Source organism: Pleurodeles waltl, chromosome 5, assembly GCF_031143425.1.
Source record: "Pleurodeles waltl isolate 20211129_DDA chromosome 5, aPleWal1.hap1.20221129, whole genome shotgun sequence".
NCBI lineage: Eukaryota > Metazoa > Chordata > Amphibia > Caudata > Salamandridae > Pleurodeles > Pleurodeles waltl.
In genome coordinates, this window is record NC_090444.1 from 1,348,817,608 (window position 1) to 1,348,839,654 (window position 22,047).

Genomic DNA, 22,047 nt, shown 5'->3' on the forward strand with positions numbered 1-22,047 from the left:
TGCACTTCCACATCAACCTGACGTAAGCCAGGGGTAAGCTAAGCACACAGCAGCAAAATTCATAAAAAGATGAGTTAGCCTGTAGGCCTCACTCCAGTGACACAGGCTAAAAAGGACCTGTTCACTACTGCTGATCATTACATGGTATGCTGCCACCACCACACTTGAAATGTTCAACTCCTAGTGAAGGCAGTAGCCATCCACCACTATAAGGGTAGCACTTTGGTCGCTCGTCCCGGTCCAACAAGACCACAATCCATGAGACAGGTCTGGTGCACAAGCATGATCCGTGTTTGCCTATAACACAAAAAAATCAGCTTTGGGGATCCAGACAATAGGACCTTTAGATACGTCTACAGCCCAAACTGCTGGATGGAATTACCCCATAATTTGACAGAAAGCTAGCTTTTGGTACGCAGACTGTGGTTTCGCTAGATATTAAAGGGAAAATACATTTGTATATCTAGATCTGCGGATCCTTTGTGAATAAATCACGAAAATTTCGGAATTTTCGTGACAAAGCTTGAGAAAAGAAGAATTGCAACTGACTGACTGCAACCTGACTAGAAAGTTGTAGCCGCCATTTTATTTCATGGAACGCTGTCCCCGGGGATGAAAATCCAAAATGAAAGCGGCATAAGGGATCAGGGTGAAGGTACCCTGACCCCTCGGGTGTGATATAGGTGTGTTTTAGGGACAAATTATAAGTTTAAAATAATTTTTTGTCACCAGGTGTGATATTCGCGAAACGTCATGAATTTTGACGAATTATTTGCAAACATGAAAAAATGCAAAAAATAAAAACCACAGACTCATTCATACACTAATTCATACATGCACCCAGCGACTCAGATGCCCAATCACACATCCACTCAGACACTTATGTACCCACTCTGACCCCACTCATAGACTCACACACCCACTTTCAGACCCACTTAGACACTCATGCACCCACTCACAGAGACAGGCCCTGTGGCCTACCTGCACTGCGCAAGGAAACGGCTGTGCGTGGCACCGGGTAGGGTGGTTATAAGGGCTTGCCTGCAAGGCCTGGTTGCAGGCTGTGTGTGGCGTGGTTGGAATTACGTATAGTAATTAAAATTACTTTACGTTATAAAAACATAGAGATTCACTGAATAAACCAAAAGTGACAGGGACGTTATAGTTACGTTCTGAATTTACTTGCACAAAATCATTAAAATTAAGCAATTAGAGTTCTTTCAAGTAACTATAACTCAAGCCTTCACTGCTGTCCACGGTGGCAGTTGGTCACAGGGCCTGGCCTGCAGCAAGTCCCTGCGACCAACCCCTATGCTGAAGTGTTGGCAGCCAATCAGAACTCTGCATTTCCTTGCACGAGATTGTAATTATTTGTAAAGTCATCATGGCCAGAGATATACAAATTTTGATTTCCTTTAATATCTCAAAAGCTACTGAACGAATCAACACCAAATAATTGAAAGCATAATCCGAATACTTAAAGCTGTCTTTCTGCCAAATGTGGTGTAATTTTGTCCAGTGGCTCAGGCTGTAGTCGTGTTCAAAACTCCTATGGATATTAACATGGGAAACATCTGTTTTTTTTTTTTTTTTTTTTTAACCCCACCTCCCCCTTCGCAGCCCCCACTTGACGGATCACCACAAAACCTTCTGTGTGCAACAAGACTCACCAGGGGACTTTTGTTTTTGTTTTTTAAGGTTTTGTGAAGATTCGTCAAACAGTGCCAAAGATATAAGCAAGACCCTTTTCTATGGAAACATGGTCCTAACTATACCTACCTACTGGCGACTGCCTATAATATATAGAATTTTCTCACCTACCCCCAAAAGTGTCCGCTGTCACCTAAACATACAAGCTGTACTTACCCCAGCAACAAATCCAGTCTTGGCTAGGAACACCCCAATAAATGGAACTTATGCGTTCAAATGGCATTTTAGGGTATTTACAGCTGGCATTTTAGATGATAGAAGGCAGTGCAAGTGGTCTCAGTTCTCATCTGTTTTTCCATTTTCTCTGTTTCTCTCATATGCCCTGGCATTTCAGCCTCTACTTTTCCCTAATATTAGTACACATACACAAACGTTTTATTCAGTTCTCACTACATTCCTTTTCCTTTGCACTGATCACACTTCTCGTTATGCATTGCCCTGACCTTGATTACCCTGATTACCTTGCTCCACAGTCTTTCTCTCTCTGCCCCTATCGCCTATCAATCCCATCTTTTTTCACTATCAGTTTCTCCAGATTGTATCTTCTCTTCTTTCCTGTCATGTTGATCTTTCCTCCCGTATTCTACCCTATGCTTTGCTCTATCTTTTCCTATGGACTCTTAACTTTTCCTTGCTACACTGGTGCTCAGGTTGACCACAGCCCTTTGCAACCATCCCTGTGCTCACAGTAAGATATCCACTAATGTCTACCACTCTATCACCAAAGCTCACCAATGTATTCATCTCTGAAGCGTACCACAAGAATTATTTACTACAGCTTGCAAATACAGACTACCCACAGAATTCACCATTAGAATTTGACACCAGATATTACCATCAGTAGTCAACACTTACACTCACTATCAGAAGTTCTTGGCAAATTTTACCTGCCACAAAATGTGCCCATACAGTGCGGTATGAGTAGCTTGCACAAAGGCAAATAGCACATGTGCCATAAGGGTTTAACTAAGAATACTGTTTCAGGATAAAATAACTGAAAATAACCTGTAGTTTTAAAGTGCACAGTTGCACCAGTGAGCATTGAGTTGGTACTCGTTTTAATGACCTCAAAAGGAGGAAAGGAAGAGTGTTGTCTGAAGGATGAAAGGAGAAGTAACCCAGTCAGGGTTCAAACATGGTATTTGGAGGTTAAAGACAAACCCCTGCAGTGGAAGCATTAGTTCACTGAGTTACTATAACATTTCCAACTCATAGCACCATAAAAACGTAACTCCTTGTATAGCTGTTGGAATACTTCCAAGTAACAGGCACCTATTTAACTTTCCTGTTTGTGGAGGTTACAGAAGAAGGGATGACTGAAATATGGTCCTAAGAGGCAGTTGTGGGTCCTTTCTGCCACATGTGTATCTGCTATGATGTGGTATAACATTTGTTTTACCTATGGGCCTGGCTCACTAATCAGGGATAGACAAAATGGCAGGCCCTTCCTAGAAACGTCCTCATCTTCAACAACAGAAATGCAGTCCCAGCTCTCTTCCCTGCCATGTTCCCAATGGTAGTGCTCAGGAAGAACTAATTCTCAGGTGTTCGTGGACTCTCCCCTCTTCCGCTGTGTTCACTCACCTCAGTTGCCTGGTTATTCCTCTCTTTTGTTGGTGTTCTTCCTATTTTTTTCACTGCTGTTATTGTTTTCACTCATTTTTCCTTATTCTTCTAGTGTTGTTATCGTTTTCAATGGTTTTCATAGCTTGCTTTACATTGCTGTTATTGTTGCATTCGCTGTACGTAGCCTTTTATGCTGTAACATTTGTATCTTTGCTTGCAACATTGTATCCAGCCCTTTAACTCTGCATCTAGCAGCTTATCATTGTTTCACCTGCTGTTTAACCATTAGCTTTGTATCTCTTTAGCCCTACTGTACTCTCTGCTTTTAAATTGCCATTTTCAACTGTTTTCAACTGTTTAGTTGTTTTCTCTCTGTTTCTGACTTTCTACGCCACTCCCCTTCCTGTCGCTCGATCTTCCTGCCATTTTTTATCAACTTCCCACCTCCCAGTGCCTCACTCTCCTCCCAGGACCTACTTGATGGAAACAGCAGTGTCCAAAGGCAAGCCCGTCTACTCCTATCCGTGCCTGGACCATGCCCAGCGCCAGGCACCCTCGTTCCCCCGCCACCCAAAGCTATGCCACCTCAGAGCTCCATGCCCTGAACCCTGGAACCTGCAACAACTGCTGCCGAACCTCGCCGTGATCTACAGTAGGACATTTTGCCTGTCGACACTGCCTCTTCAACTGCATCACTGGAGCACCCACTCGAACGTCAGCCACTACCACCTGATCATGACCACCACAGATCATCTCCACTGCCTCCTGCTCAACGCACAGTCCCTTTGCTAGCATGCCACCAAGATCAAGGACACCATCTCCTCCCTCACCCCGATGTCAACTTCCTCACCGAGACCTGGCTCAACCCTGCATCCGCATCTGAGATTGTCTCAGCAATGCCCAATGGCTACAAGATAACACACCAAGACCGTGTCAACAAACACAGAAGTGGAATCAGCATCATCCACAAGGAAGCCATACATTGCGCCACCACCACCACAGATGACGCCACCCAAACATGAAGCACCTCAACTTTCAACTCCACACTGATGGCAATACCACCATCAGAGGCATATTAACCTACAGACACTCAGGACCTTGTCCCAGCTTCTGGGACAAGCCCCTGATTACATCGCACAGCTCGTCATCGACTCCAAGCAATAAATCTTCCTCGGAGACCTCAGTTTCCACCTCAATGACCCTGACAACACCATCATCGCCAACCTCTTCGAAAGCATGAACACCCTCAACCTCACTCAATGAGTCATAAACCCCACACACACTCGAACCCATCTTCACAGACATCAACAGAGTCAAGTACAACCAAGTCACGGAACTCACCTGGACAGACCACACTATCGTCCCATCCTCCAGCACCACCACCAAACCGCCGAGCACCCCTCACTGAAGCTGGAACCAAGTATTAGAGTGCCAATTGAACAACGCTATCAACTCCTCCCACCTGGACACCTCAACAAAGCTAGAACAAGTTGTCAAGAACTTCTCCTGGATCACCGACTGCGCCAACAGAGTCGCCCCCATCAAGCCCTCAAGACAATGAGATTCTCCAAACAAGGCAGCTGGTATACCATGGAACTAAGAACTGCAAAACGCAACTGCAAGCAACTGGAAAAAAGCTGGCGGACCAGCAAGGTCACCACAGATGGAGCATCCTACAAAACATCACTCAACCAATACCACCAAATCCTGAATAGGACAAAAGCAAGAGCCCTTGCCAACCACATCGAGGCCAGTGCCAACTGCAGCAAAGAGCTATTCAACATCATTAGAGAGGTCTCTAACCCATCAGCCTCCAAAACATCATCACCCTCTCCCAGGAACTCTGCGAGTCCCCGGCGGACATCTTCCACAACAAGATTTACAACATCTACAACCATAGAAATCCTCAGCCGCGTTGCTTGAGGGGTGCTCGGCAGTTTGTTGGTGGTGCTGGGGACCTGTGATGGTGAACTGGACGATGGCGTGGTCTGTCCAGGTGAGGCTCCAGCTGAGACAAACTCTGACCACCTGCTAACCACCAGCAACCTGCTCACCATTCAAAACACTACCACTATCATGAACTCTGTCCACTCAGGAGCACTGATGGACCCCCTGCCACAACTACATTTTCCAACCTCGGGAGCAAGAGAATCCGCACAAACTCACCATCATCCTCAATGCATTAAATGCCATGGCCATATTACCTGATGAATGGAAACACGTTGACGTCAAACGTCCCCTCAAGAAACTGTCCACCAACGCCAGCAAACTCAAGAACTTCCGTCCCATCTCTCTGCTCCCTCTCCCCACCAAGGTCCACGAGAAAGTCATCAACTGCCAACACGCTGAACACCTGGAGACCAACAACCTTCTGGACATATTTTAGTATGGATTCCATGCCAACCACAGCACCAAAACAGTCCTCATTGCTGCTACGGACATCAGAGCCCTCCCTGATGGAGGAGAAACTCAACATAGAGAAAAAAGAAGTATTGATGTTTGGGAACAACACCTTCACATGGAAAGACTCATAGTGGCCTTCCAAACTGGTCCCTCACCCAGGCCAACAGACCATGGCTGCACCTCAGCATCATACTAGACAGCAATGAAAAACTAGATGAACCCAGTCTCCTTCACCTGCTTCTTCACTTTTCACATGTTCCACAAGATCTTCAACTGGCTTCTGGTCAACACCAGACTGACCGTCGCCCTAGTCACCAGCCGGCTGGACTATGGCAGCATACTCTACACAGGAATCAACACGCACCTCCTGAAGAGAACACAGACCATACAGAACTCTGTGGCCTGACTTGACCTCCCCCAAACGGACCCACATCATCGCCCACCTCAGGAAGCCCAACACTGGCTCCTAATTCAGAAGTGATGCCACTTCAAGATACTGATCCACACATACAGAGCTCTGAATACCTAAGGACCAGCAGTCATCAATCATCGCCTGAACATTCACCAACCCTCCAGACAACTTTGCACCACCTCCTTCAACCTTGTACACACCCCCTGCCATCTGTCCAAGCGGCAGTGGGAGTCACTCCTTCTCCTACCTTGCAGCCAAGTCCTGGAACGACCTCCCTCTTCACCTCCAGACCTCACCCTTGCTCCTGGAATTTAGGAAGGGACTCAAGACCTGACTGTTCAACTGAGCCCCCGCAGTAAGATCCTCAGATTCTGGATATCCTTACGGGTGCACTCTACAAGTCAAGATCAATTGACTGATTGAATCAGAAGCCCCTTACTAAAAAGGTCCTCATTGAATTTCCATAGGCGTCCCTGTCTACATCTTCCCTCTCTTCGGTGTCCTGATTTGTCGCCGTTCAGCTGTAGGAATGCGGACTTCCAATGTCTGGGAAAGCTGTAGCACTCTTCATCTTTGCCATCCCAAACCAGGGACAAACTAAAATGAATACTACCATTCTGCTCTCAGTACTTAGCCTCATACCACCCATACAGTTCTATTTCCACAAATGTGCTACATACTCTCTGCACATACATGAATCATCATACACACATACAGAATGTAAGAGCAAGGTTCTGAGGCTCGTATAACAGCTTAACATTATATCAGTAGTATCAGTAGACTTTCCACTCCCATATAAAGAGAAAAAGATCTGGTCACACTACTAAACACCCATTCAGGCAACAGAAGAAGTTTAGGACCTTGCATTACCATGGAAAGGAGAAAGCTTCTGCGCACCTGCTAGGTTAGCATTATGTCCGTGCCAAAATAAAAAGCTGCGATATCAGGTTTCCATAAAGTCAGGAACCATGCACAGGGGTACCTGCTTGTTTACAATTTGGGGAACATTTCAGTCCCAACACCAGGCCCTACCTTCTGCGTTTCCCACTCTCTCCTCCAGGAAACCACTGATAAAGTGACATATGCTTGTCTGCATTTCTTCTATGGAGTCTTCCATTGTTAAAATGTGGCTTTCTGGTTCTGTGACAATGTTCACTATGTTTTTGAGATAATGTCTTAAGAAAGCACCAAACAGTTCTATCAGTCTTTGCTTGGCATACAATTTAACGTTTCATAGATTTATCCATCTTCCCTTGGTTAGGGAAAATTCCTGTCTTATCTTGACTAATTTCTGTGGCCCATGACCACGGTACAGATCTATGCTGGGTCTGGATCAGGTGAATGGTCTCTTGCTGGACCAACAGTAGAGAAGATTTAGGATAGGAGGTTGAGACAATTGGGGATTGAGGGGATGTTTAGGGGCCGTAGGCTTTAGGGGACAGAAATGAGGGTGGGGGTTCTTATGTCAGTTCACTCATTACCTTTGTACATTTGTTTTCCACTTGTGACAAAATCCAGGTACAGCAGCATCAACCAGTGGAGTGGATCTTTCGGCTGACTTTATAAATACACAAGGGAAGGAGAGGGAAGTGGAGTAAAGTCAAGGCCTGCAGTCGCTTGTTGGTGTGGACTGATACACATGGTTTGGTGACAGTGCCTTTCTTGTAGGAAAGGGTTTCAGCCAGACTATTTCTCTTATTTGAATAACAGTGAGTCTCTTTCTCTCACAAAAGAGGTTGAGGAGACAATGGAACAATATCTTATTGGCACAATGAGCTCTTTCTTGTCAAGCTGAGCAGTGACAATGACACTTCAATCTCAGGTAGCTTCATCAGAAACAGGCACTTGCAATAGAAATCACAGCAGCATTGACATGAGGATAAGCGTCAGTTTCCCTATTTCTCCTTCAGTTCCCTATTTTATGGGAACTGGGCAAGAATTCCTCCTTTTGTCTATAAGGAGCAGACAGCTTCTAGAAGTCAAAAGGTGAAACTGAAGCAAGTCTTGAGATATTTGTCTAACAGGACTGCAAAGTCACATTACTGCAAGAGACACATTTGCTGAAGGTATATCGCTATAGAATGAGTTACCAACACTAACAACATCAGTTCTGGGTATCACCTCTTGCCATGACAGCGGGGGGTGCAATATTATGTAAACTAAATGTTGAGAGTTCCTGCATCTCTGACTCCAGATCCAGAGGGCAGATTCTTCAAGGTCACTCACTACCCAGAAGGGTAACACAACTTTCATGGTACTAAACATAGCTGGCCCAAATCTTTCCCATGACGGAAACTGTGCACCACATTAAAACAGCAACTGTGCAAAGCTAAAGGGGGCATTATATAGAAATGCAAACACTTATCAGGGAATGGCGGTGAGATCTGCTATCCTAAAAAAGGAGATTGCCAAACTGGGACTCCTAGATGCTTAGCGCTATCTCCACTCAAACTCAAGAGACTATTGATTCTACTCACACTTCCGCTTCTACTCCCGCATTGACTACATCCTCATAACACACTCTCTCATTGACATACTGGAATCCACCTCTATCGCTGAAATATCAATTTTAGACTCTACTCACTTGGAACTAATTTAGCAGGGAGACCCCAGCTAGCCTAGACGATCCATGCCCTGCCATTTAAGCCCTCACATATTGTGAGATCTGGTGAACATGGCAGAAATCACAGAGGCCATAAATGACTACTTCACACACAGTTCCACTGTGGATGTCTCCTCACATGCACTCAGGGTACTATCATAAGCATGGGAAACAACAGGGCCAGAGAGGTGTGACTTGTAGAGAACTCTCTGACAACTGAGATTTAAGAATTAGAGACCTTAGACAAACAAAAAACTTCTAGGCCCTTAAAGAGAAAGAGAAAGGTAGCAATAATAAGAGACCAGTTAAAACTTCATAGAACTAACTGCACAGCATGCCCCCTCTTAGCAACATGCCAACAATTTTATGATAGGGGTGACACAATGGGAACATTACTAGTCCGCAAGCTAGAGTACAGCAGGCAAAAACCCACATCTTGCAGGCCACAACAGAGGCAGGTGATGGGGACTCAGTGAGAAAGACAAATAGGTCTTCCATACATTTTATTAGAGGCTATATATTCCAGGCACAGAGAACCCCAAATACACATGCACTTTCTCGATCACTGTATTTGGGCATCCATTTCACCCAACCATGAAAGTCTTCCGAAAGCCCCCAAAGGTGCAGCAGAACTGCAGCAAGCAATTAAACCTTTGCCAGACCAAAAGGTCTTACACTGAAGTTCTACAAAGCATTCATATTGATCATTTAAGACCATCTGTTCTTGCTTTATAACTTCTTTTCCTCAAGCACTGGCCGAAACCCCTCCTTGCACAAGGCTAAAATAGCCCTGATTCCCAAACCAGACAAAGACCCGAAAGATGAACATCATAAAAACCTATTGCCTTACCAAGTGCAGATGCAAAAATGTACATGAAAATACTGTCTATGCATCTGGACCCTCTTATCCTGGGTCTCTTACACCCAGACAAGGGGGATTTGTTCACAGTCAGCAGGAAGACGATAACATTCATCGTCTAGCTCACCTGTTCAAAAAAGCTCACACACGCAACTTTTCAGCATTAATTCTCTCGCTCAATGTGGAGAAACTGAGTACTGAGTGAGCTGGGCATTCCTATCAAAGGTACGCCACAAACTTCGACCGAGACAAGGTATGATGGAGAACATTTTGGCAGCTTTCACCAACCCTACTATAGTGATTAGTGTGAATAGGCAACACACGGAACCCATCACCTTCGCACGGAGAGCGTGCCAGTAGTGCCCTCTGACACTTCTTAACTTCACTCTCAAAGTCGAACCCATGGCCATAAAGATCAGAAAGGACTGTGCATTAGCAGATATCCTGTTTGGAGGCCGTGTGCACTGTTGTAGTTGGACTCTCGCTCCTAGGTGAGACTGCTAGTTTAGGGATGACATCACTTTTGTTTGTAGGCGACTAAGTCACTCCTACAAGTCGCAAGTGTCAGCCCAACCTACCCAGCTCACAAACAGTACCTCACCAAAAACCCAAACAGTAAAAGGTGATTTCTGGCAGCCTTACACATGCACTCTAGATTGTGACATCTCAGGGGAGTTGTGGTGGAACCAGCAGTGCTTGGTCTGGAGAAGCACAAACTCAGAATTCAGAACACAACACAGTGGTTAGCATTGACTTGAATAGTGAAAACGTATTTCTGCAAGCAAACCTTTATTTAGTAGCAGAAGGAAAATGAAAGACTGGGAAAAAACAACTTCCTAATTTGTGCCATGCAGTTTGCATGCAGCTCTTTAATGGCAGTTTATAGCTCACCATGCTAGATTACGACTGTAACTTATGAACTGCACAGTAACAAAAGGATCTCTGTGACAAAAGCTGTAACCCACTGTGCCATGCACATAAAATACTGTTCTTTGTATGATACACATTCTTTGCAGCAGGCATATTAACCATCTGCGCTAACTTTTAGTCAAAACTGCCACTAGACAAAATCTCCCACCTCTCTCCAGAAAGTACATTCTGGAGACAGGTGGGAGATTTTGTCTAGTTAATCACTAGAGTTATCTTGACGCTTTTATTTCTGCCCAAAGGTTGCTGGATGTACAAGGAACGTGGCAGTGGTTTTACAACTGCTGCACAAAGGAATTCATAAATATAAAAACATGCATGTGTTCGTCAGAGGCCCCAGCTGGAGAAGTATCTTCCTCCCGCCCCAGGCCTGCAGACTCCCTGGGAATGTGTCACGGACCTCTGGCGGTCCGCGGACCACAGCCTGGGAATCACTGCTCTAGCCTAATGAGAGCTAGGTGTGATAAACCTAATCTGCCAGTACCATGTCCATGAGAAGCACCCCCCAACCCTCATTACCTTGGAATGAGGTCTCTAGGTCAGACTCCGTGGCGACACGAAGCAGAGTCCTGCAGCGAGGTGACATGCAGCATGGAATGGCATCTGGTAGGAATTCCTCTGATAACCTTGTCTTTGTGAGATGTATTTATACATATCATATAGGACCCCTGACGCAGATATGATCCCAAACTATAGATAATGAGGCATACTTGTGGCAGCAATTATGTAAACAATCCCAACAAGTGTACATTATGTTACTGTCACACATAAGTGAGAAAAGGACATGATGTGAATACCTGCGTACATCACTTGATTAGGACACTGATAGTGATGCCTTCACAAAGTGGCACTGATAATGTAAATCAAAACATTTATCGAACTGGAAACAATAACATCCATCTTAAAATAAATAATAAAATAAATGGACTAAGACAGAGCAAGCCAAGTAGATTAAAAGTCACAGGGTGACAGAGGCACAGGCCTGCAAACCAAAGGGCTAAGCTAATCTCCTCAGTCCGAATAAAAACTAAATAGGATTCACTACACATAATGATTAACCTCTTCGCAGATAATGCCTTCCTTACACTTACCCACCACACAGAATCTCTTGCTTCCCTACTCCCTATTTTCGAGGAGTCTGAGAAAGTATTAGGCTTTAAAAATCAACGTCAGAACCTCCCACATACTTAACATCACAATACCCCAACTGCTGAGTTCCCCCCCTCTTATGAACGTGACTCCCTTCCTTTGGGCCAAAACCTCTATCCAATACCTAGGGCTCATTATTACACAACACCTTGAGGGCTTCCGACTCCCATACCAGCCCATGATATAACTCAATTGCAGAACAGAATGTACACGTTTATTTGGGCTGGCAAAAAAACATGCATCTTCAAAACATATTGTGCTATTCAGGAGTTCAAACCAAGGACACCCCATGCCTAACAAACAAGATGGTCAACAAACTTGGGGTCAGACATATCCCTACAAGACTTAGACCTCCTGTTGAAGGACGTAACCAAATGCCTACAAAGTATCCCCCAGAGGAAACTGGCATGCATAGTGATGTACCAATGCTACCTCATCTCACATGCATGTGTAGTGGGATTGCACGCTCATCCAAATATTATGGAAGGAGATCCTAGGGCATGTTGAGGGTACTCTAGGCTACTCTATCCTAGTGGATCTGGCCACCATTATCTTAGGGGTCAGACCCACCGAGCTGGAGGGCATACTGAGGTGAGATTGGGCACTTACAAACCATATGACCACAGGGTGCATACAGCTGATTGCCCTTTACTGGACGAAAAAGAACCACCCTCTTCCCCGACCTACCCAGCAGCTCTTTTTTATGGTTACACAAGATGTGGCAGGTCCCAGCTATGGAACTCACTAATACAGATAAACAAGTTCACCAGTCTTTGTCAAACCCTTACAGGATACATGTCACTTCTTGAATACAGCATTCCTCACACCACAGATGCTCAGGGCCCTACAACTTTTGCAACCTCTTAGAGGAAAGGCTTGACGCTAGAAGCCATGCCGTCTAATGTCCTTCCCCTCCTTCTCTTCACCCTCCTCTCCCCTCTTTGAAACTGTCCACTTCTACCAACTCTGCTCTTTTGCGATTTCCTCCTTTTTGACATTCTCCTTATTGGAACTTATTTGAATTCTAGCTAAATGGTTCAGAGGGTGGGGGGATGTTATCATCATCATCATCATCATTATTTTTATTATACAACCAGCTGTATGAATGTTCTGTTTTATTGTGAAAAATACAATAAAAAGATCTTTAAAAATAACCTGACAACCTTGTTCAATGGGCCCACTTACATTCAGAAATACTGATAGCTGGGACCATGCCAAATGGCCTCAAAGAGTTACAGTTGCACTAACAATTTTTATAAATCTAATCAACTGAATGCAGATCTTAATGTGGGTGAATACAGCTGCATGAAAACCAGTACCCCAAAGAGTGCCATCATTTTGACTCCCTTGGTGATGCTAGACATCTCATAATGCCCACTGAAATTGAATATCTGACCCAGACTTCTACCATCCAGTCAGTGGCTTGCATAATAAGGGGAAAAGAGGGGGCAAGCAATGACATCTACACTAGGGTTCTCCAACCTTTCTCATAATGGGAACTACTTCTGGTTACTGAAAACCATTCTGTACTAATACCTAATAAGAATTCTATAAAAATACACAAGGGTGAAGTAACCTAATTACCACCACTGAATTGCTGTGCAGGTCACTCCTATACTTGTGGGGCCCGAAGACGCTCCAGAGGGCCGGCCATCCAAATATGAGGTGAATGGCCCCATAGAACTCTTTGAGTTGGGCGGGGGTCAGTCCGGCTCTGGGAAACTATCAGAGCTGTGGAGTAGACCCTGGCAAAACTACACGGTCAAGCGACACCTGGAGTACTGATGCTCCGTGCCTCGGGCGATCACTTGGACAAGCGGGGGGAAGTCAAAGAGCCCTTCAACTTGTTACATTTTTTGGTGCTTTTGGAGCTTACTCAATGACGTTGAGTGCAATGATGATCATCGGGAGTGGCTTTGTGATCAGATTATTAGACAGTTCTTACTAAACACACTGCTGATTAACCTAATGTGGCTCCTTCTTTCCAATGGAAAGAGTTTACGAGACTCAGTTATTACTAAAGACACTTTTATAATAATAAAAGATAATTGACAATATGAGCATAGGTAACATTACCAACTGTGGGGTAATTTAGAGAATGGTGGGCAGCACGCCATCCCATCAAATCAGCAGTGGCTTTGGTCTTCGTTCCGCTATTGGACAACCACCCACCACAATTAGAGGTCCCTGCGTGGTGGGCGATTTCCTTCACTGCAAACACCAGTTCAGCGATAGCACTGAGAGCTGCAAGTGCCCACTTGGTAAAATGTTTTATTTTTCAGAAATGATGCGTTGAAGCATGGGCATGTTCCTTCTAAACAAATAACCATTGGCCTTGGTGCTCAGGGATTTTTCTCTTTGCATGTCAGAGCCATTAGTTGATTTCCTGGTCCTTGGCAGCAATGAATTACTGGACACAAACGTGTGCCAGCAAAGCCAGCTGTGGCTTTTCATGTGCATATATTAGAACCATTAAACCTCAAATTAACCCCTTTAGGTTTTTTTTTAATATGGACTCAGAAATAGTAAGAACAGGAAACAAAATAGCTCACCTTTGAACATAAGCATAGAAAAACTGCAACATGCAGACCTCCAATGACAGATGTTTCTGAAACAATTCATGAAAGAAAACGATTTTATTAGGATTTCCAGATAACATAACACATATTTCATTAGTTTAGTCAAGCACGAATATCGCATGAAATATTATTCCACAACAGGAACTATGGGCCAGATGTATCAAACGATTTTACCCATTCTGTGTCTATGGGAAAATGTGTTCGTATATATGGCCCTATATGAATTCAAACTACGTGTATAAACAACTATGCTTCATAAACATGTATACAAAACAGTGAGAAAACATCTATAAAATATTTTTTTAAGTCTGGCACTAGCCAAGACCTATTCATTTTAGTACAAAATTATATCGATAATATACTTACTTAAAAGGGTTTTCAGTCAGCCAGGTTTTTATCCCACCCCTTGCAGAATAATCCACGGATTGTGGGTCAGCCCACTTCAGCCACTGGCTAACATCAGTGCGAGTGACACATTTGCTCTCTCACAATGAGAACATTCACACACAAAGTTGGTCCCTTCGGTGCAAGGAACTACTGTATGTGCTTTTTCAGACAAAAAAAATATTATTATGCTTGGTAGTGGAGATGCACAACTTTGCTCACTGTGACATTCTGCAGTTGAAAAGCATCTGTCCTTCTATTCCAACACTGTAGATACCTTCTTCGCATCAACTTGGAAAGAGCATTACTCCTTGCTGTTAAAAAGAGCGGCAGAGCTTAAAAAAAGCGTTAAAAAAAATAAATAAAAAAAAAACTTTTGAAAAAGTTGTTTTGAAGCTCCGTGATTCTTTTTATGAGCACTCCTGTGAGGAGCGCTGTGCTGCTGACAGCCATCCAGCATGCGAGCTCGGAGTATATTTGCTTCTACTACCATTGCAAAGATTATTGTAGCTCCACTCATTTGTTTATTTTGCTTATTCAGTGATGCTGATTTCTGACCATATCAGAGCAGTGTCTCCTATCCAGGCAGTGTTCAATGTTACCATAGTGACCTCGTAGTTTATTTCAGCATGACAATCAGCAGTTTGCACTTGCCAAGTTCAATTATGCCATTAATTAGGTCATTTGAGTGATTTTATCAATGATATAATAGAAAATGTTATAGGTAGTGTAATATGTGAAGTCATAGGCTGTGCATGGAAAGTACACAAGATATAGATTCTTTGATTAACTATAACTGGTGACTTTCAGTGAATTTCTAAGGTTTTTTTTTTTATGTAAACTAAGGAAGCAGAGATGGTGCATGGAGGTACAAGCAGATGGACTTAGTGAAAAGGCTACAAGCGGAAGGAGATGGCGTCATATACACACATGGAGTAAAAGAGGGAAATACTTTGAGGAAAGTAGTGTAAAGGGCAAAACATGAGAGCTTGCTTTAGGCTTATATTTGTTACTGCATGACATGTCTGGGTGCAATAACGGAAAGCTCAGAGAGGCACACAAATATTGGACGGATGGCATGCTGTGTAAAGCACATTTTAGTTCAATGTTTGTAGCAATGCCCTTAGATACATAAATCATACCTCTTGAAAAGGGTTCCTAGTTAAACGTCTTTGGACACACCACTTCTAGAGATTTATGCCTTTTTTATCCCACTTAGAGTACCTAGATGTACTCCCAACGCAGAGAGTGGAGGGATGGGGGAGAGACAGGTAGGCCCCAGAGCCTCCAGGCACTTGCCATCACAGAGTGCACTGACCCTGCTTAGAAGACAGTGAAAAGTGCAATGGGTGCTCCTGCACCCGACACACTGCAAATTTGCCGCATGTTGTGGGCTGTTTTTCGCTGGCCTAGCGGGTAACTCGTAGTAGCCCGCGTGGTCAGGTAACCGCACTGGTGTTTTTCTGACCGTACGGCTTCGGCAGATGGGCGTTCTGTCCGCTGAAGTCATGATGAGGGCCCAAGTCTCTATATTGTGACGTTTTTGTTGACATGTAAACAATCCTAATTGTAGGAACCGTAAAACATACTGCAAGCCTTATTGGCAGGTAGATAAATACACATTCAATTTCAAAATAGTTTTAGATGATGGGAAATCAAAACAGGTAAAATGTAATGCTTCCCAAAGAGAACCTCAATGAATCAATGACTGAAAGTCAGAGAGCTAAACTGACCTCCCTGATCTTCTCTGATCTATTTGTGACATTGTATTTACTACTGTATTGCTTCTGAAGTAAAGTTGGCATGTTATTTAACCAGAATATTCAATTGAAATTCTGGTGTCATTAACCAGGCTGTAGTAGTAGAAAGTAAGTAGTCAACCCTATAAGATATTAAAATGTTCCTGTTACCAGAGCACGACATAAAGCTCATAACACTCTAGGAGATGTCAACTTCAAAAAGTTAACTTCACTCAATCACTCGAACTGTGAGTTTTAAAATATTGTTTAGCACGTTTTAACCCGATTTTCCCCTTAAACAAGCACAATCAGTAGTCATTCTGTTACTAGGCAGCTATTGCAACATTGAGATCAACTTGTCTTTCTTCACAATTAAACATACCTTGTGTTTAGCTATGGCTGGTGGCTGCTTTAAAACTTCCTTTACAGTCTGTATCACTGTCTCTGTTCGCATCACGCTGATAGAGCGGACTAACTCAACCAGCAAAAGTTGTTCATCTGTAGCAATTGAAATTACCTAAAAAAAATCCATTTGGTTAGAGCGTTCAATAGCATTTCTGAACATACATCCAGGTTTGTTAATACATTTTTTTCTTGAGTGACTGACTGAGGATAGAGGTTTAAACAGCATGCACCCTACAATTATTCTCTGGAGGCAGTGGCTGGCAGCTGAAGCACGGTCATCTCGTTATGATTGTGAAGGGTCTGAGGGTGAGCAGCCCCAAACTAATCTTCCATGCTCACTGGGCCATCTTCCTTCTATAAATAACAGTCTCCTCCCCTGCCAGGAATAGCACCCAACTGTCACCAGAGTCTTGCTACATTTTCATACAGGCCCTTAACAACTTGTCCCCAAAATGGTACAGTGCAATGTGGGTGGAGTCAACTTGGAGGCGGGGTCAAAGGTGTGGCTAAAAAGAACAAAATATTCTGTAACTATTTTGTTGGTCTTTCAGGTTCTTCATCTTTAGGTAATGTTATATAAAATAACACACACGCCTTAAATAAAATACAAATGCAAGAGAAACTGACAGTCGGAAATACACTATTTTACATTATGTTGGTTAATGCGATCACTGCAGACGTTTGTGTGTGTAACCAGAGAGCCACAGGATTAAATAGTGGCTGGTGCAATGGGGAATAGTGATGTGTAATTCTAGTGCTACAAGGCCTGTGACAGAAAGCACTGTGGATATGCAAGTCAATATTCTTAACTTGCATTACACACTGCATAAGATAGGCTGCTACAAAATGGCCAAAATAATTTAGGTATAACATAAAAAAGTGCTTAAAAATATAGATTCTATTAAGTACCTAGTACAAATTTTTTTTATAACTGTCCATTAAAAGCAAACACTCCCCAGTTCATCTGGTAACACCTTGACAGAACTAAAAGTCATCAAAAAGCTTCAAGTGACTCCATCAATTACAGCCAATAGCGGATTCCATGCAGCCTCTACACTTGTAAATTAACCAATTATACACTCACTCATTTACATTCATCTCAGGCAGCAGGCATCCTGGCAAGAACGTTTTTCTTGTTTAGCTGTCTGTTCCTGCCCCAGCTTCACACCCTCCCAATCTTTCACTTCAGATAAGTATTCTCAACTGTTGGAATTAAACGCTCCGACATTGCTGTCCCTTAGCAAAATGTTTTTGTTAAATTAAATAAGTATAGCCATGTCTTGCCCCACAGTGCTCATACACTTCGACCTCTGTTTGCACAACTACTGTACATTTAGTAAGTGTCATCTGTATGTAATATGCAGCTGCCCATCTTGTAGATTTTCACTGTGTGAGAGAATCTTGCACTGCTGCTCTCTATGCTGTTCCTGTTCTGTGTGTAAGTGACAAGCACCGCTGCTGCTTACGTCTGCTTCTTACTGAAGCTTAGCAAACAATTTACACTGCAGCATAACTAATACTATTGGCTTTGTCACTTGTTTTTCTTTTCTAGTTTAGCGAGCTAGCACATCAGGGTCTTCCCAATCACTTTTGATGGTGCTACCCTGACCTCCTGGCTCAGCGGTGGTCAGTTTGCCTAAGGACAATGACTGCAAGATAGATGGAGGATTCAGTGGGGTGTTACTGAACAACCAACATAATGTGGACCGTTTATTTTAGGAAACAGATTTCATTTATTATAATCAAAGTAAAAAGAAAAGTATTTATTGTTTGGGTAATTAAACCCATCTTTTATTGTAGGATGACATACTTTGCAATTAAAAAAAAAAAAACTTTGCAACAAAAGTGGTTTTCGCAGAAGAGCAATGCGGAAACCTTTATGGCTATGCTAATGGAAACGTACGTCATGGAAGTAAGGCACAGGATGAGATAGTGACGTTTTAAAGAGATAAACACTGACTATAAATGGCAGCTTGATCCAGGAATGAGTCGGTCTAGCCATAAATAGAGTGAGCTGGAAAAACATTCAAGACTGTTAGCAGCAGTAATCCAATCTGACATATTGTGGTTTTTCTACATGAAGATGGACAGAGATTCATGGATCTCATTTATGGTTGCAGCTGAGAACACTGGGGAGCCCTGGTTTTTGAGATCATAAAGGCAGTGCCAGAACAGAAGCACAACCAACATGCTTACTTGCTGTTACACCACTAATACCAGGAAGAACAAGTTACTTACCTTCTGTAATGCCCTACCTGGTAGACACTATTTAGCAACAGATTGCTCACCTTAAAATATTCCACAGGAGGCTGGATCTGGAATATCATGAGCAGGACTTCAGCGGAGGATAGGCGTGGAACTCACTGTGTCGTGAATGGTTCCAATAAAAGGGAGAATCTGAAAGAGAGTCATGTGTGACTTGTGTATGCTTACAGTGAACCCCTGCGACGCAGATCTGCTGTAATCTAGAGGTAGGTGATGACTGCCTATGGCGAGCTCGCCTTCAACAACCAATCATTAAGGTATGGAAAGACTGGAACCACTGGGCCCCAGATGGGCTACATCCACTGCCATCACTTTCGTGAACATCCAGGGGATGCTGGTACGCTTAAAGTCAAAAGGGAGCAAAGTGAACTGAAAATGCTTGTGGCCCACTGTGAGCCGCAAGTAACACCTGTGGACTGGCAGGTCGGGCATGCGGAAATATGCAGTCCTGGAAATCCAGTACTACCATCCAGTCTCCAAGTTTAAGAGCAGACAGTACCTGAACTAAAGTCAGCATTTTGAATTTCTCCTTTTTTTGTTTTTTTTAGGAAGTAGTAGTCCTTTTTTAGAAAGTAGTAATCTACTTCTGATGTCAGCACCCTCTCGGTGGCTCCTCTGGCCAAAAGAGCCTACATTTCCTGACACAGCAGGGAGAGATGGTCCTCCGTCAGCAGATCTAGGAAGGGGGCAGGGGCAGCAGGGTTTCTGTGAATGGTAGGACACAACCTCGTCCAACAATTTGGAGTGCCCACATGTCCAAAATTATAGCTTGCCAGTAGAGCACGTGGTGCCTGATCATACCACCAACCAGTTGCCCATGATGTTGCGAAGGCATATTAAATAGGTTTGGAGGCTGCAGCTGCTCGTGGACGGCGGACTAGGCAGATCTCTGGCATTGGGTCTCATGAAAGGACTGGGGAGTCTGCTGGCCATGTTAGCTGGGTGGAAAAGGACACTGCTGTTAGCCCCTACCATAGCCATGGAAGGAGCGAAAGAAAGAGCGCTAGTGGTATGGGGCCATGGTGAGCCCCAGGGACCGGGCGGTGGCCTTACTATCCCTAAAGAGTTCAAGTGCTGAATCGGGCTTGTCGCCGACAGGCGAGTGCCATTAGAGATGCCTGGACATCCCCTGAGACGCCAGGCGATCTATGCCAGGTGTGAAGACAGAGCGCCACCGATAAAGCAATGGCTCTGCCCAGTGAGTCTGCTGTGTTCAGTTCTCAGCAATATTGTGAACTTTGCTGCATCCCTGCCATCGGCAAGAGCTTGGGCCAGGAAGACTCTGGCTTTTTCTGAGACCCACAGGCAGCACTTGCACAACCAAGTCCCACACTGGGAGGCCATATCGGCCCAAGAGGCATGTGGTGTTCATTCTCCACAGTTCAAGGCTAGGGGGAGAGAAAATTCTCTTACCAAAAGAGTGATACCTGTTGGATTCCCAATCTAGTGAGTGGTAGGGAACGCATCAGGGTTAACTTAGGATGTTGAGGCCTGCATCACCAGGCTCTCAGAGGTGAGACGCTAGATGAGGAAACCTGGATACCGAGGAGCAGGCTGTGGTGAAGGGCGACTGCACTGAGCATTCAGGGCACCCGTACAGGGCTTGGCTCAAGTCCTAGTCCCAAGCAGTACACCGGTGAGGGCTTCATTGAAGGGGGAGGAAGGGTTTCAAGTGGGATACCCTGGGTTGAAACACCTCCATCACGACAATGGTCTTGACCTCCACTGAGGGCAATGTAAGGTCTAGGACCTTAGCCACCCTTCGCACTATCATAGCAAATGAGGCCCCTTGTTCCGTAGCCACACTAGGATGAGAGATCATGACAGTGTCTGGTGAAGTGTCCAGACCACTGGCATCACCCAGGTCCTCATATCAGTTATCTTCTGCCAATTCAAGGGGGTCAGAGTAGCAAAAAGGATCCTCCGATCAACTCCAGTCAAATTCCTCACAGCGAATGGAAGGCACTGTCTCTTACTCAGAAGGTCTAAGTCCAGTTGGCACTTGAAGCAACATCAGTCTATGCTGATACAGCTCGGTATCAGAGTCAGGAATAATGGACGGCCAGGAACGGCACCACAGAACCGAACCCAGGCAAAGGTTGTGGGTTTGCAACCAGATTTTATCTGAATTTGGTAACTGTTCCAGAGGGTGCCTGTCTGGCGCCAAGGGTGAGCCCATTGGCAGGGATCAAGGCAGGGCACCATCTAAACCTGTGGGGCATAAAGGAGTTCCAGAGGAGTCTGAGCACCCAAACAACATGTGCTTAGACTTATAGAACTCTGAGTTGGGTGGGATTGCTCCAGGGAAGCCAGGGAGGCATGGAGCGGACCTAGATGAACCGCAGGCTTCGTGAGGGAGATGTGGGAGCTGTGCTGAGACTTGTAGCATCATTCCTGCATATCATCTCATAAAACTGGTAGGCGTGGTAAAGTCGAAGAGTGCTTCAACTTCTTGGACTTCTTTTTGTGGGACTTACCTGATGACGATTTGGACCTCGATTACCATCAGCTGAGAGGGAGCAACTCCATGTGCAGCCACAAGACCTTCCACTCGATCAGGACCTGGAGCGTTGCAAAGTTGTCAAGTCCAGAGTGGCCAGGAGCTTCATAGCTCGCTCTCAAATCGCTTTGAGGTTCATGATGTACAAGTTACTTACCTTCGGTAACGATATATCTGGTAGAGACATATTCTAGTTGCAGATTCCTTACCTTAGAATTTCCCCCAGGCGTCAGACTGGATCCGGAGATTTTTCTTGGAGCAGTATCCCTGCTCGCTGTCAGGTGGTGTCGGTCAACTACGCGGGCTTTGTTGGCATTGTGGTTGCTGTGAGGACGTCACGGTCATATATAGGCACCACACTGGCACACTGACATCAGTTTCTTTTCCTGACCTTCCACGCCAGTAGCGTGGAGCAATGAAGAACACTGAGAATGGTGCACCAAAACTAAGACCCTTAAAGGGAAATTCCTGCCCCTAGAAATCAGTTCGCTAGTGCGGGAAGGATGGGTGGGTTGGTAAGGAATATGCAAATAGAATATGTCTCTAA

At 44.4% G+C, this 22,047-nt stretch overlaps 1 protein-coding gene across 3 annotated transcripts in view; it reads right to left on the reverse strand.

Moving 5' to 3' along the window:
- The window catches only part of DOP1A (DOP1 leucine zipper like protein A), a 694,260-nt gene that overhangs the window by 247,890 nt on the left and 424,323 nt on the right, over positions 1-22,047 (reverse strand). For all 3 annotated transcript variants that reach the window (XM_069235613.1, XM_069235614.1, XM_069235612.1), the window contains 2 exons: positions 16,713-16,847; positions 14,181-14,236 (listed from right to left, as the gene is read on the reverse strand). In XM_069235613.1, the coding sequence (XP_069091714.1) occupies positions 14,181-14,236; positions 16,713-16,847 (191 nt within the window). The remainder of the gene's footprint in view (positions 1-14,180; positions 14,237-16,712; positions 16,848-22,047) is intronic.